This window comes from Ciconia boyciana, chromosome 3, assembly GCF_034638445.1.
Source record: "Ciconia boyciana chromosome 3, ASM3463844v1, whole genome shotgun sequence".
NCBI classification, from domain to species: Eukaryota; Metazoa; Chordata; class Aves; order Ciconiiformes; family Ciconiidae; genus Ciconia; species Ciconia boyciana.
Window position 1 is genome coordinate 11,116,375 of NC_132936.1, and position 15,239 is coordinate 11,131,613.

A 15,239-nucleotide genomic window follows, 5' to 3' on the forward strand; every position below is an offset into this window, starting at 1 on the left:
ACTAACAGAGCTTTAAAGCACTTCTCATCTCACGTCAGAGTTTTTTCTATGGGAGATGTAGGATGATTTGGGCTGAAATGTGGTGGAACAATGTACTGAGACAGAGAAAGGATTGTTGTGACTGTGCACCTGCGACTGGAAGGAGCAAGGGAAAAACACGCTCCCAGAGTGAATACCTGAGTGGAAAAGGTTTTTTTGTTGTGAACATGGTGTGCCCATGCTTTATTTATTTGAGAAGCTCTGCGGTCACAGTGGGAAGAACTAGGTGGAAACAAAGACATTGACAGGAATGGCTTAGGGTCACAGCCTGCTATAGGAATAATATTTCACTGTCAGTCTTTTGTTGCCTGTTGCCTTGAAATCTAAGAACTAAGATTTTGATGAACAGCTCTTCTTGGGATGGAAAATTCAAAAGCACCTATTACTTTGGAATCTGTATGTAATCTGCCAAGGCAGAGCTGAACATAAGAAAAACGTGTCCCCCAAATTTTAAGGAAATGTGAGGAATCATGGCTCTAGTCTCTCTCAGAGATGTTTTGGTGACACTTTAATTCCACTCATTCTCCCTTACAGGAAAATATTTTCTAAGCCTTGAAAACCAAGGTGCTGGGATAAACCATGAGGGGCAGGCAGCCATAGGCCAGGAGGACATTATCTCAGTTTGCATCCGTGGTGGTCGGAGCAACTTCCAGGAACAACTGGAGATGTAAAGTGACTCTCTGTAAAAAGTGAGGGTGGCACTTGAAGCGAACCAGTGGGAAATAAAGAATGATGCCACTGAAAATGAACAGGACAATGTAGAGGATCTCAATTTGGGGTTGATCAATGATGGGAGCTAACACCAGGTACACAGCTGCCATCAGCACGATTATAGGGATGATAATTGGGACCTGCGAAAACAAAACATCAGCATAAAGATTCACGTAATCCTGGGCCACTGTAGGTCTCTACAACCCTGAAATTTGTGCAGAAGGCTTTTCAGATCAAACCCTGCTGCAGCCTGAGGTATTACCCAGAAATCCAAATTAATCCAGACATCCTGTTTCCCAGCCCACCCCCACTCCAAGGTTGAACAACCCTGCAAGAGCTACCTCACTGCCACACACCCTCACCCCTGCTCTTCCCTTCCCTTCCCTGCTCCTAGACCTGAAGATGCAAACTGCTGGTTTTAGTGCCAGGTCTGTTCTTGCTCTCCCTCTACCTTGCATCCAAAAGCTGAGCTGTAGACAAAACACACAGCAATGTGCACAAATCACATAACTGAACCTTAACACCCTTGGGCAAAAAGCGCGTCACGTGGACAGGCAGCCTCAGAGGCTATTTCTATAAGTCTGGTCATAAAGCATCTAAATTTGAAGCCAACCTCCCTCAAAGGCTAGTGAATGCACAAGACAGAACGATTTCACAACAAGGTGAAAACCTGAACATTCTAGCATAGTTTAGTAGTTTAAAAAAAGTAGTTTACTTTTGTGCCTTTTGTCCAACATAAGGGCACTGATATAGACCAAAGGAAATGTTCACGGTTACCTGTGAGAGCATGGAGAAGACCTGCCATTGGCTTCATCTGCCTTAATGGGATGCTCCATTCTGCTCCCTCCACACTGTGTTCCAACACTTTTGGCACAATGCTAATAAAAATTATGGTTTTCAAACCAAGGGAAATCTTACCCTTAAATATAAACCTGCAACACGCATACAGATTCTGCAGGACATCAGCCATACATTGTCAGTTCACCTGGAACCTTCAGACCTGACCTGCTTCTAGTTAAGGAAAGAGTTAGGCCATCAAGCCAAAGGCTGCAGCAGGCTGACATCCTCAGGGGACTGACCTGCAGGAGTTTTATACAGTGTATGAAACACTACTGCAGAAACAGAACTTCTTTTCCTTAAAGACCATTCAGCCGACAAGTTGGGTGAACGTCCTCATCCAGCATCCTAATTTCAGGACAGAGCCACAGAAGCCAATGACTGGAAGACTTAATAGAGCACTGCTCTTCTCCTTCATGCTAAGCCCCATAGGACACTCGATATTGCTTCACACAGCCTGGCAGTGTCAGCCTGTCATCTGTCTCCTGGAGGAACCCCATGAAAACCAGCATGTTCATTCAGCTAGTCTCAGGGAAAAGTCACTGTTTTACATTCACAGTCTCATGACCCCACTGTTCCTAGGATTTTTTTCTGTAAAAATATTTCCCTCAGTCACTGAGGAAGGACTGCAGCTCAACTCACTCATGGCTCCAGGGGAAAGAACAGGTAACTCCTGATTTCCTTCCACTTAGCTGTTTTGTAGGGAGCAAATGTGTCCCTTGGCCATCTCAAAGGACTTGGGGCATTCTGGCTGAGTTTTCTGTCCTTGCAAGGCTCTTACACCTGGGCTACTCTCTGAGGAGTGTGACTGAGCTCTGAGAGCATGAACAGGTGAATGCATTGTTGACCAGAATAATCCTTCATTTTCCTCTTAAATCTCTAAGAAAAAAAGAGGATATGGTAGATATATTTTCCACAGTGAGGGGGCAGTGCATGATTAACTTATCAAGACAGAGAATTTAACCTTGACGTATGCCTGTATATACACACTATCTTGCCCTTGTTGACTTTGCTGAGACAAAACATGAAATTAAAAAAGGAAGGAGAACCACACTAAATCTGTAAGCAGCCAACCCCAGCGCTCTTTGTTTTCTCATAATGCTCATTAGGCAGTAAAAGAAAAGGGTTTGAGGGTTTTATGTTATTACTTCACCTTGTAAGATCTTGGCAATTCTGGTTTCTTGATTTTTAAATACAGGAGACCAGAAATAGTCATGCCATAGAAAAACCATGCTATAAAACTGGAAGAAAAAGAAAAAAAGAAAAAAAAAGACAGCATGAAATTTGGGGTGAGGTCATCCAGGAATCAGTCCTGTCTTCCAGATCCCAAATGTTCATATCTCCAATTAAAAAGGAGAATATTGATATAAATTTAGTAGTTCTTCCATTCATTTCCTTTCCAGCACAAACAATGAGAACTTTAGAATGATTTATTACAGATTCATTTCAATATGAGGATGAATCACATCCAGTTAAGTATATAGTGACAGAAGCATTCATGCGTTGCAAAGATGCTGGTTTCTAAGCTCTGTCTTTTCTTTCTTCCCCCCACCCCTCCCCTCCACAATATTGGATAGAAAGCAATAGCCCAGGCTCAAAAAAATATTAAAAGAAAATACTTCTAAAGCAATGTAAAAGAACAGGACCACAGGGGATGCAAACAGAAACAGTACACGTACATACCTGAAAAAGTTCACAATACTGGTGAAGCTTCCTGATATTATCATTATTAAAGACATAGCAGATGTAAACAGCAGAGCAGGGGAGGGCGTGAGGCATCGCACATGAGCCATAGACAGAATGTCTGGCTGAAAGCCAAAGCAAAACAATATACCATCATATCGCATACTCGGAGATCCTTACTCATCCCCCTCAGCTGCGGGTGGGAGCTCTGCCTGCAGCCAGAGCCACTCTTAATCATCAAAAAAGCATCATAATATAAAAGCAGTTCAACTCCGAGGAGTGTAAACATGGAAACCCCCCTCAAGGATATTTTTATTGTGTCTCACTGATTTCATATCATATGTGCTCAGTTTAGGCAGGCAAGATGAGGTTTTCAAACTACCAGTGTGACAGACTAAGGCTGAGTCAAATCCAAGCTTTCCTGATCATCATCAGGACCTTGTGCATGGTCCCACTCTTCTGCGCTCTGTCACGTCTCTCTGGGACTTGACTTCTCTGGGCTGACTGGAAAATGAGACAAGGACTACTCCTGAAACATTTATGCAACCAACCACAAAGCAAACCAGGATTTGTTCCAGAAGACGGAGAGAATTATTAGCCTCTTTATTGCTTGGTTCCTTGGGAAAGTTTAATGAGAAGGCTTCTTTTTCTTTCTTTCCAACCAAAATAGCATGCAAGCACTTCTGCTAGAGCTGAATGTCTGAGAAATGGCATAAGCGTTCACTCTTAGTCTGGTATGGTCAAATTCAGACCATCTCTGAACTGCTCAGCACAGAGCTTGCCATGATACAGCAGACACTGTCATCAGTAAGAGAAGCCGTGGAACCAGTAACCACCAAAAACAGTAACCATCAACCCAGTCATCTCCACCAACCTGGGCATTCATCTACATAAAATTCCCTCCTGTGTACAAGGAGAGGAGCTGGTGCAGAGTGGCATCCTTCGCACCTGAGAGCAGAAATGCCAGATGGTGTGGGGAGGAAGGACCAAAGAAGCAGATAGGTCCATACGGAACACAACATGTCTGCTCAAAAAAGAGGAGGACAAATGCAGCTTAGCTGAGCACTGAGAGGGAGAAGAAGTGTGGGCAGGTGTGGGGGTGTGTGCCTGTGAGTGAGGGGGTCCATACCAGCAGCTGAAGTGGGCAAGCAGCCTCAAGGGCTTGTATGCCCAGGTACCAGCAACTGGTGAGACTGGGATCCAGGGGCAGCTGCTGGGCAGGCTGAATGTCTGAGCCCAGCTGCTGGAGGGACCCACATTGTACATACGTTTATATATATGTATTTCCCACTAACAGATCCCTGATCAGCCAGAGAGGAGAACAAGATGAGACCCTTGGTGCCGCTTGTGCTAGTGGCTGTGTGAGCGCTGAGTGTGTCTGTATGTGTAGATCTGTGTGGCCTGCTGTCTGTATATATATATATATGAATGTATATGTGTATCTATACATTGTATACTTGTGTTTGTGTGTGTGTGCCTATTGGGAATACATGCTCAACTTACCAGTTGGACCAGGGAGCATGGAGCTGCAGCAGCCTGACCTCTGTTGGGCTACCAGATTTGGCCCCACCTAACAAAACCAATTAAAAACCCCAACTAGGGTAGATGTAAGGCTCGGTGTTCCCTTGTAATTGCTATGAAGCTTGAAGAGCAGAGATATCCTACGCTGTATCTGAACTGGACTACCCCATGGGAAGGCTGGAACACCCCCGAGACCAGTTGTGTAGCCAGTATTGACTGCAAAGGCAGCTTGCCAGTGCTGGGCTACCTTCCCAGTGTGAGCAAGGGTGCCTTACAACATGCAAGCATGGCCAGGTTTCCCCTCCCTGGCAGGTATACTGGCTAGGTCACCCCAGAGCCTGTGCCAGGTGCTCCAATACAGCAGTATTTCAGTTCTTCATTTCAAAGCTGTTCTTAAAATTCAGGCTAGATGTAATTATGTATCTTTCTGAAATTACGTGGCTGAAGAAGAAAGTCAGGAGACAGCATATACATTACATTTGAAAAAGATGGGGAAGAAAGTCTTTGAGCAAGAAACAAACCACTGCAGAGCTATCACTCTACCAGTTGAACATACACAGTGTTTTCCTCTCTGCTTTAGTGTCACAAGAAGATAAGGTTGCTCAAAGCAAGCCAGGCCCCCTTTTTTTTGTCCTTACCATATGGCCTTCCCTTGCAGCAATGTAGCACACGCGGCCTCCGCTAAAGAATGTGCCATTCGATGAACCAAACGTAGACAGTGCCACCGACAGGGAGATGAGCCATGCCCAACTGCCCAGGACTTTGTCCCTGAGGTGGGAAAGAGTTCACAGCATAACATTCAGCTCGTAGATGTATCAAATACTCATCGTAGAGCCACACAGGTTTCTTCCCTCCATTATTCTCACTGAAATTTTTTCCAAAGTTTTTCTAATGATTTAAAGCCATCTTCCAGTTCCCATAATATTTAGTCGCTAGTAACTTTGTCTTGTCCAGAAGAGGCAGCTTCTCCTCCTGCCTGGTGTATATGTATCTACATCTGTCTACATTGCAATGGTGTACAAAGCTGTCACAACAGGCAAAACCCCCTTTTTTGTGTACAGATGCTATGGTGCGAATCCTGGAGATATTGCTATTACAGCCAACAGTATTCGCTTGGAAACGCAGAAAAACTGTTCCCACCAGACCTCAAGAAATATCCTGCATTATAACCGCTTCCCCAATATGCATAAGAATTTAACCCTTTAATCCCATATGCATGTATTTCTGCTACTCTGTGAATCAGGCTTAAGCCAAAGCAAGCATTTGAATTTCAGAAGTTTGGTTCTACAACATGTTCAGACATTTATGGTTTGCTTTCTCCATAACAGAAGAAGTAGTAGGGTTACAAATAGAGTGCGAGGTAAATATTTGGAAGATATGATAATCTTCTCACCTAAAAGTGAAGCTTGTGTTCTGGAATGAAGCAGCATGAAGAATATTAATTGAGTAATAAATGCTGGTGTTTGGGCTAATTATCACATACATGTACACACACACATACACAAACAAACACACTGTTCATCTAATTGGCAAAAATCCAAAATTCAAAAGTTTTTTAGAACACTTTATATTTCCATCTGAATTGTATGGCTTTAAGCCATATGTACTCTTTTTAAGTATCACCTATCCCAAACGTTCAAAAATCAAGAGTTGGGCTTTCCAAAATCATGGCAGGAGCTTATCTACCACAATAATTTCAAAAACGTAGTTTAGAAGCTTAATATCTGGGTTATGGTCCTTCAGGCTTCAAGTTATTAAGCTACTTGCAATAACCAGAATTAAAATTTTTCCCTTTTTCAAAATGATGGAATCTGGGCATCTCCTATGATCATGCGACTCCATAACCACAAGATCTCAAGGAAAAACAACGTATATCACAAAATTAATAATAAAATCTTTAGCTATTGTGTATTTTGCATTTATGAGATCGGTGCTTTGCTGTTTGGACCCTGAAAATGAACTACAAGGGCTACTAAGAGTAACATCTTACAAGCAAACTGAGATCTGCAGTTGCTGTTAAATCACTGGCATCAAAGAAATGCTGGGGAGAGTTTCATGAGCTCCTTTTGTGGCTGCACCTCTCACCACTGAACAATGTTTCTCTCTAGCAGTTTTCTTCTTATACAGGAACTAAATGCATTTAAAAGTGATATGTGCTCCTCTGGCCTCTTTAGACTCCTCCTGTCCTTCCTTAATGGCCTGAATAGCTGCTTTTCTTGCTCATGAGCCACAGCCATTGCACCCGCCTCAGCCTGTGGCTATCTACCTGTCCTCCAGGCTTTTGAGCGCCCAGCTTTCTGGTTGCTACTTCAATGTTTCTTCCTAAATTGCTCTCTCGGGGTGAAAAGGTTAATCAGGCAGGAAAAGGAGATGTGTTAAAAAGGAGGAAGCTCACAAATAACTTGTTAATCAGAAATGATGGGAAAGGAAGTGCAGAGAAAGTTCATGACACTGCAGCTTAGTGAGGCTTTGTAACCTGTTCAAACACAGCACTAGACCTTTAAAAGCTCCTGCTTATAATGACATGAAAGGCTATTAGAGAACACATCTAGCAGGAGCTCAGTCAGATCTTCAGACTGGAGATCTTCTGAAATGCACACAGAAGCAAAGCTGCTGTTGACTTTTTAGGAAGAGGATGAGCAGCAACATAATCTCTGGATACGCTGTGTCATCGTTTCTGCCAGATGACTCATTTAGGGCTATCATGGATTCTGTGTCTTTGGAAATATTTAGACTAAGGCTGGATGTTCTGGTGGAAGATCATCTGGTTAGAAGTTGATGGCGCCTACATATTTAAATATGTAGGTCCCTTCCTTCTCTTCCTAAAATCCTTGTCTTGTGCAGAGCCTGTTTAATATCACCAAACACTTCAGGTCCGTGGAAGGTACAAATAGTTTCTGTGCAACTCTGGAAAAGCACAAGCCAACTTAAAGATACAGTTACGAAAGGCTACCCAACCCATGTATAACATTTCTCCTTCTCAAAGGTGTTGTAGAGATCAGTGTCATTTTCTGTTTCCCCACAGATGGAGAAACTGAACCAAAGGACTCTAGTCTGGTCTAATTTCCAGGTGCAAAGCAGACAGGATTCACCCAGTTGGCTCCTGTCTCACTCCCAAACCACTGCCTCTGCATTACTGGGGCAGCACATTGTCCTCTCTGCTTTTCTGGAAATATCTAAAATGTGGGGCATCTCCCAGTCCCCAGGTCTGGCTATGCACCCTCGCTGCATCCTCAGTCTGTGGGGAGATGCTCCTGGTGTGCACTTCATCCCCTCTTTATGGCCACCTTCCATGCGAAAAAAAATGAGCTGGAGGGGAGCCACAGGTTCCCAGTGGGAATGAATGGGAATGGGAAGTCAGGGGTGTGCTGCAGAGCACCCCATCTTGGCAGCCTAGGTGCACCTTGGAGACCCTGGGCCAGACGGGGATGGTCAGCCTTGGCCTTTGGTGGGGGAAGGCTACACACTGCCCTGAAGGTGACAGAGCAGGGACTGGCAGCACGCTTCCCTGTAACGTGGCCTGACAGGTCTTCCTGGCCTGACCGAGGCAGTGCTGTTATTCCCACTGGGAACAGCACCTAAACCTCCTGAAACTCAGGAGACAACCCGTGTTTTACAGGACTGCGTTGGCTGTGTTGCCACAAGCAGAGCTCACCCCCAGGTGACGGCCACAGCTCCTGAAGACAGCAGTTCAGATGGAGTCATGGCTGCTAAGTAGCTCACGTTTACCAGCAAATACAGGCATGTAACCAAAGGAATGGCAATCATCACAGCTCTGGGAAGGGTCACCTGGAAGAGGGATGACAAGAGTGTTAGGGGCAGCACATTTATGCCTGCACTGGGCTTTTTTTGTTTGTTTTGTCTTTGCCACCACCCACATCTCTCATTCAAACTCCTTCACTCACTAAGCTTTTCCACAGAATAAGACTTAGATCCAGATTCACATGGCAGTTTTTACACCAGTCTCCCAAAGATGTCAGGCAAACAGTAAGATTGTACATTTCAAAACCTAGCCTTTAGCCACCCTCCCCACCCCCCCAAAAAAAAAACCACAACAAAAAATCCCCAGATCTTATTCAAAAAGTCTTTGGTTCATAGCTGCCCAAGATGTCTGTTGCATACTTCTTGATTTCTTTAATATTGATTTATTTGTTACCAGTGTGTTATGTCTCCTGGTGTGCTGCATCTTCCCATGAACATCCCACTGACATGGATGAAGTACCAGTGTGTGTTGCATCACATTTAACTGCTCTAAGAGCTACATCAAAGCTGGGCAGCACAAGGGAAATTTGCTCTAGGAAGGAATTATTTTTTTCTTCCTAGTGACAGGATGCTATCTTGGAACTTCATGGACCATTTTAAAGGCTCAATAAAATCAGCAAACACTAGCTTATGCAGCTGAAAGCACTAGAAAAAAGCAAATAGGGTGATCACAGAGCAACTGTATACATCTAAAAACCTGAAATACCAATTTTGCATTCCCCATTCCTACTGTAGGACAAGATACAGCAATTCCTTGTTGTTGCCTCCACCCCACAAGGGTCTGAATATCAGTGCTCACAGTCTCATGGGAAGGAGTGCGACTTGACCCTAGGATCTTTGCTGCCATTTAGATTAATATTTAACTGTGTATTTTCATTTAATCTGTAAAATCTTGTGTGCTGCACTGGTAGAAAGCACACTCTATACACTCTGCACTCACACAGCTCTTTCTAAAAAAGGGTTGTTCAGTGCTGTAATGTCTGATCTGTGAAAAGAGGTGATATGGCACAGAGAGGGCTGATGTGAGATGCAAGTGAGCTACTTCAGTGCCTATAGCATGGACAGAACAATGCCTAAAAAGTAGACAAGGGTCATTCAGAGAGTTAGATTCCCTCTCCAGTGAGGCTTGGCTTGCTCTAAAGTTCCCCCTCCATGCAATGAGGAGAGGTAAGTGGGTTTTTGATGCATACATTATGGATCAAGTCTTTTAGGGAATATGGGGTGTTAAGAAACTTTTATGGATTATAGCAGTGAGTGCTTTTCTGCATAAATCTAGGTGTCTACAGTGAGATCCTCTAAACACTAAGACAAAGCTTCATCCCCAAAGCATCTAAGTGCTGCCTAATAGCTTTTTTCCAGTCAATGGGGTATTTTAGTGCTTTCTTGTAGGTAGGCTCTTATTTTGCTTAGAGACTCATTTTTATCCTTTCTGGACACATCCATAGGTGTCTTGCCCCAGAAGACAGAACGAACCAGGAGAGAAGCTCAGTAGTCTTTCCTTGATGCTCTAATCCCCTGATTACCCCTCTCAACACAATCACAGATAGAATCAAACATATTAGCAGCAGGATTAAGTAAGTAAAACCCAGCTCACTCACTCACCTCAGGCTTCTTCAGTTCCTCAGTTACATAGTTCAGGTTGTTCCACCCATCATAGGACCAGAGTCCCTGGTAAAACGCCACTCCAACTGCCCCAATACCTGCAGTCGTGTTTTGAAAAGCATTTTGAAAACTCTGAGTTTGTCCCTTGGCAAGCAGCACCAATCCACCCACCACGATCACCAGCAAAGCCAAGAGTTTGGCAGCTGTAAAAATGTTCATAATAGACGTCGCCAGCCTCACGTTGAGACAGTTGATGATAGTTAAAAGCAGGATGCAGGCAGCAGCTGTACATTTGACGACAACCTGTGGAGATGAGCATCCTGGGTAGAACGGCGCAACGGCATATTCAGCAAAGCTCAGACAGACAGCTGCCAAACCAGCTGGTCTCACCAGGATAACAGAAGTGTAGGCAAAAAGGAAAGCAGGAAAAGAACCAAAAATCCTCAAGATGTAAATATATTCTCCTCCAGACTCTTTAATTATGGTTCCAAGCTCAGCGTATGACAAGGCTCCAAACATGGCCAGGAGCCCACACGCTGCCCAGATAAGCAGGCTGCTGGCAGGGCTCCCCATATGATGAAGCACCCACTCAGGGGACATAAAGATCCCCGAGCCTATCATAGTGCCTGCAATTAATGACACTCCACTAATCAGGCCGACCTCTTGCCTCAGTCTTAATTTCTCCTTCCCTTCACTCAGATCTGTGGATGAATGAGGTGAAGCTGTTGTCTTCCTTTTCCTCATTCTGGAAATGTTAGGAGATGTTGTTGTTAGGCGATAATATGGAATAAGACTGAGGCATTTGAATAAGGACTATCTCAGGCTTTTAGGGTTAAGTTAATAATTACAAAAGTCACGCTGAACACTGTCAGGAAATACAAACTTACTTTCCACATTTAGCATTCTTTCATTACCCATCTTATCTTGACGATTTATCATGGTTCAGATCCTGCCAAGAGTGATTACCTTTGAATCTCATTGCAAGCAATGGTAACGGATAGCACTCAGCACCACCTCAGAATCACTCAGCACCTTACTGGACTGTGTCCCTGATTATCTCTCCTTTAAATTATGGTTCAAATGGCATCTGAAATAAGGATGAGGTAAGCAAAATCCCCATGCAAATCTGCACTTTCTTTGATTAAAAGCCAATGCTCAAGCACCTGCTTTAGTGCTCAGTCATATTTTCATTCCCCACTATAAAGTGATCAAACAAACAAGCCTGTCACCCAACATTCTGTGGCTTTGCTCAACGAGGAACATTTCCAGTGTCTTAATCAATGACACAGAAATGTTCTGCTAAAAACAGTCCAGAGACTGTTTTCCTGCACAACAGTAGGGGGCAATTCTGTTTTTTCAAATTTTAGAAAGTGCAGGAAGAGAAGAGTGAAAAGGCTGTAATTACATTTTTATGGGCCCTTTTTGCCAATGTACATGAGGTATGCACCTTCTTACCAGACCATGATCTTCAGAGGATTTTGTCGCTGCTCATCATATACACATTTCAGTGCACACCCAAGAGAAACGTAGAGGTACAAGCTTTTGGGAATGCCACTGACCCATACTTAGATATCTAACATGTAAAATTTCAGACTTTGGGGAGGGTCCTGCTATAAATCTGAATATTGTTACAGTGCATGAGGTGTATTTTGTGATGTGTGATATGTACGAAGTATTGAGCAGAAGGGAATGTCCATATGGATTCCTTTGAACTTAAACTAAACATTAATGACTGCAAATGTAAAGAAGGAGAGTTACTGTCCTTGGTGGTCTCTTGCAGACTTCTGTTGTGATAAGTACCAGAAAACAGGAGTGAGACCTTCCTCAGCCCTTCATGGAAACAGCAGACCTTGAATCTTTAAAACTATCTGTCCTCTTCAACCATTTGAGCTAAAAAAAGCATGAATATAAACAGAAAAGTATTTTTATTGTTTGTCTAAAAATTCCTTCTCTTCTAAATCATTTAGATTTCTCTTTGCTTGCTTTTTTTTTTTTTTTAATCATCTCGCTAGCTTTGCAGTTTTCTTTGCAAAACTCATGGGCCCGTAGGAAACAACATATATATATACATACATATACAAGTCACATAATTTCTCAAGCTAAAGCAAATAAAGTTGCACAAATTTTAGCATCAGGCTGAAGGCCTTTAATTTCTTCAAAGAAGCAAAGAAAGAACTCAAATCTCATTAAAGAGTAAGGTTTTTTTACAGTATAAATCTAATTATTAGATGAAGGAAATAATGAGAAAAGTTGGGGGGGTTTGTAAGGGATACTAGAAGCTATTCCTACTACCAACTCACTAGTATTCACTAGGAAATGGATCCCAGCTGGATTTCTCCTAATTTCCAAGTCTCTTGTAAAAATTCACAACTGATCAAGCTGTAGCTTTAACAAGAGTGAAAGGTTGCTTTGTTTGTATCAAGTAGGCTTTTTAAGTCTTCCTAGTAAAGATGTGAGTTCTCAGAATAAACATACACACCTTGTACTGCAAGGATGCAAGTTAATGCATTTCAAGTTAATGGTTTGCAAAGTGCTTGAGAACTTGGAGGGAGGCATCCCAGTAATGCAGAGTATTTTGTTTTACTTCTACTAAGTGACAGTGCTCTTGTTAGCTGGTTTAGCTATTTGTAGTGTATTCTTTTTAAAATTGCTAATCGCAGTGTTAGGCGATGCTGGAATCCTTCAGAGGTGTAAAGGTCTGTTTTTTTCTGCACTATAGACACTCTACTTCTGTGTGCATCCATACGTGTATTATGTATACCAATCCTAATTGACAGCATATTTACAAAATACGGTTAAATCAATGCTAAAGGAAAACTTAATATGACTACAGGTAGTTAAGTGTCCTTCTAGGAAGGTTACCTAGATATGTTTCCATAACTGCTCTCCTGTTTTAATGAAGGAGCTTCTTTTCTAAAGTGTAAATGCAAGGTTCTTGGAGGGCCTGAGAGGATCTTTTCAAACCTTTACAGTTCCTGCTCCTAGAAATTAAGAACTTTTAATCTAATGTTATAGAAAGAATCAGAATTTCTTCAAATGTGACCATGTCAAAAAAATTTCTATAAGACGACTCAGATAACAAGGATTAATTAACTGGTACATCAATAGCTTCAGTCAGTTCCTAAAGGGAGGTCTATTTCCAATCCCAGGATCATTGTTACTCAGTTCTAACTGCTTCTACCTAAAGTAATAATGAACCTAATTAATCATTATAAGAACTTGAGGCTATTCCTGTGGAAGCTAAGACAGTCCAATTGCTTTAGATTTTTTTTCCATTGACTTGTTCTTTTTTTGACTGGTATCATCAGTAAGGAGCAGCCATAAGATATTTTAGTCAAATGGATTGTCACAATTATCATTTGTCAAAACTGGCTATGTCAAAGGGCATCTCACTGCTCCACTTCCAAAGATGTGTGTGAGCAGGAGTAAAAATAAAGTACTGCTTTCTTCTTATGTGGAGTAGCAAAACTCTCTTGCTCAAGCTGTCACATAATAAATCACCTACCGAAACAACTCCCACTTTTCATTTACCTTTGACATTGCAATGGGTGGTTGCCATCTACTGGTCTCAAAACAATAAGGCAACAACTTTGTCCAGTGAAACATGGCTCACTCTACATTTTGTTTTGATATTTTGCATTACTGATTAAAAAAGAAACCCTACAATAAGTCTTAGTTCTTCAATATTAAGGTAACACAAATAGAGAGTATACTTGAGTCATGAATGAAAATTCTCCTTAATGTGTTTAGGGCTATTTTCATCCCAGCAATAGCTACAAGGACTAGAGAAAGCTAATTTAAGGTAAAGGCCAATGTCAGTGGTAAGAACTAGACAAAACATGTGGGCAAATATTTTGCAATATTTAATTTCAGGTCCCAGGAGTGGTATTTGGAACACAGTTACGGGCTTGGCTTCCCTGTCCCATGCTTTGGAAAGAGTTATAAATCTCAGAATGGGGATTAAAAATAACCCACAATTTGAGTATGGAGTGGCCAAAGCCATTGCCGGTAACTTTCTTCAGAGGTAGACAACAATATTATACTTACAAAATTGTGCAGGGATCGAGATTTTATTTTTTTAAATACAAAAAAAAAAAAAACCAAAACCAAAACCCAAGTTGTATGAGATGAACTAAGGGTTAGAGAATTCATCCAGGACATAAGATGTGGGTTCAATGGCCTTCTCTACTCAAAAACATGGAAACCCACAAATCCAGATTGAATACCCTCACCTCAAATGCAGGCTTTGAGCTGCAACTGCAGGCAGATCTTGGTACCTGCACTTGTGATATAAGCAGAGATGCCTGCTTGAAAAGAGGGAGGAAATAAAGGCTAAGAAAGTGGAGGTCTGAAATAGGTCTTGAGCCCAGAAGAAAAAATGAGGCAGGAGAAAAGATGTCCCAAGTGCCCTGTGTGAAAACAGGAGAAGGAAAGAGGACGCATTTAGAGGTGTCTGCCTGGGGAAGGGGTGTCCTATAGTGTTTGACTCTAAGCCTCTACCTCCCCAAGTGCGTCCTGGCTCTTCTCACATCTGAGCCCCCAAACAGCACAGCTTTGGGCCTCCACCCCGCTGGAGATGACCTGGACTCCCCATGTCCTTTTGTGGTGCTGTCAGCCCCTGTGTGCCCAGGGGCCAGCAGCGCTCGGTTGCCCCCAAGGGACCAGGGCCCCTGGCATGCCTTGCAGCAAAGAAGCTCTGTCTGGGACTATACAAATGCCAACGTGAGCTGCAGCTAACAAAACAAAAAACCAGCTTGGGGTACTGGGAGTAGGATGACGGAAAAAAAGGCATTTTTTAGGATGCATGACATCCCTAGGCTTCACAACAAGAATAATCACTAAAACGGAGCTTGGTTAAGTTTGGACAGTAACGGCCTTTCCCTGTCATGTTACAATAGCAGATCTGAGCCCAGGGGATTAAGAGGGAATCTAAAAAACAAGAATTTACCGTAAGCTGGGTTAGTGCTTCCTGTCTGGGTCTGCAGACAGCCTGCAGCAGGGGCCGCAGTAAGGTGAGCTGGAGGCTCCCCGCTCTCATTCAGTAAGGGCTCAGCATATTCTGGTTCTGCAACTATTAAACTTTG

General features: G+C 42.8%; 1 protein-coding gene across 1 annotated transcript; it reads right to left on the reverse strand.

The window, feature by feature from the left end:
- Positions 1-656: 656 nt before the first annotated feature.
- On the reverse strand, positions 657-12,023 carry LOC140649935 (b(0,+)-type amino acid transporter 1-like). The gene is made up of 7 exons (XM_072857777.1): positions 11,914-12,023; positions 10,156-10,900; positions 8,447-8,580; positions 5,430-5,559; positions 3,271-3,395; positions 2,741-2,828; positions 657-890 (listed from the first exon to the last, which is right to left on the reverse strand). The coding sequence occupies exons 2-7, from the start codon at positions 10,897-10,899 to the stop codon at positions 657-659; spliced, it is 1,455 nt and encodes a 484-aa protein (XP_072713878.1). The 5' UTR covers position 10,900; positions 11,914-12,023.
- Positions 12,024-15,239: the final 3,216 nt, after the last annotated feature.

Excerpts from the sequence above, each read along its gene's own strand:
- LOC140649935 (XM_072857777.1), bottom strand. The coding sequence starts at position 10,899 with ATGAGGAAAAGGAAGACAACAGCTTCACCTCATTCATCCACAGATCTG. Across the intron at positions 3,396-5,429 it reads CTGCAAGGGAAGGCCATATG|CCAGACATTCTGTCTATGGC; the intron begins GTAAGGACAAAA and ends TTTGGCTTTCAG. Across the intron at positions 2,829-3,270 it reads AGTATTGTGAACTTTTTCAG|TTTTATAGCATGGTTTTTCT; the intron begins GTATGTACGTGT and ends TTTTTCTTCCAG.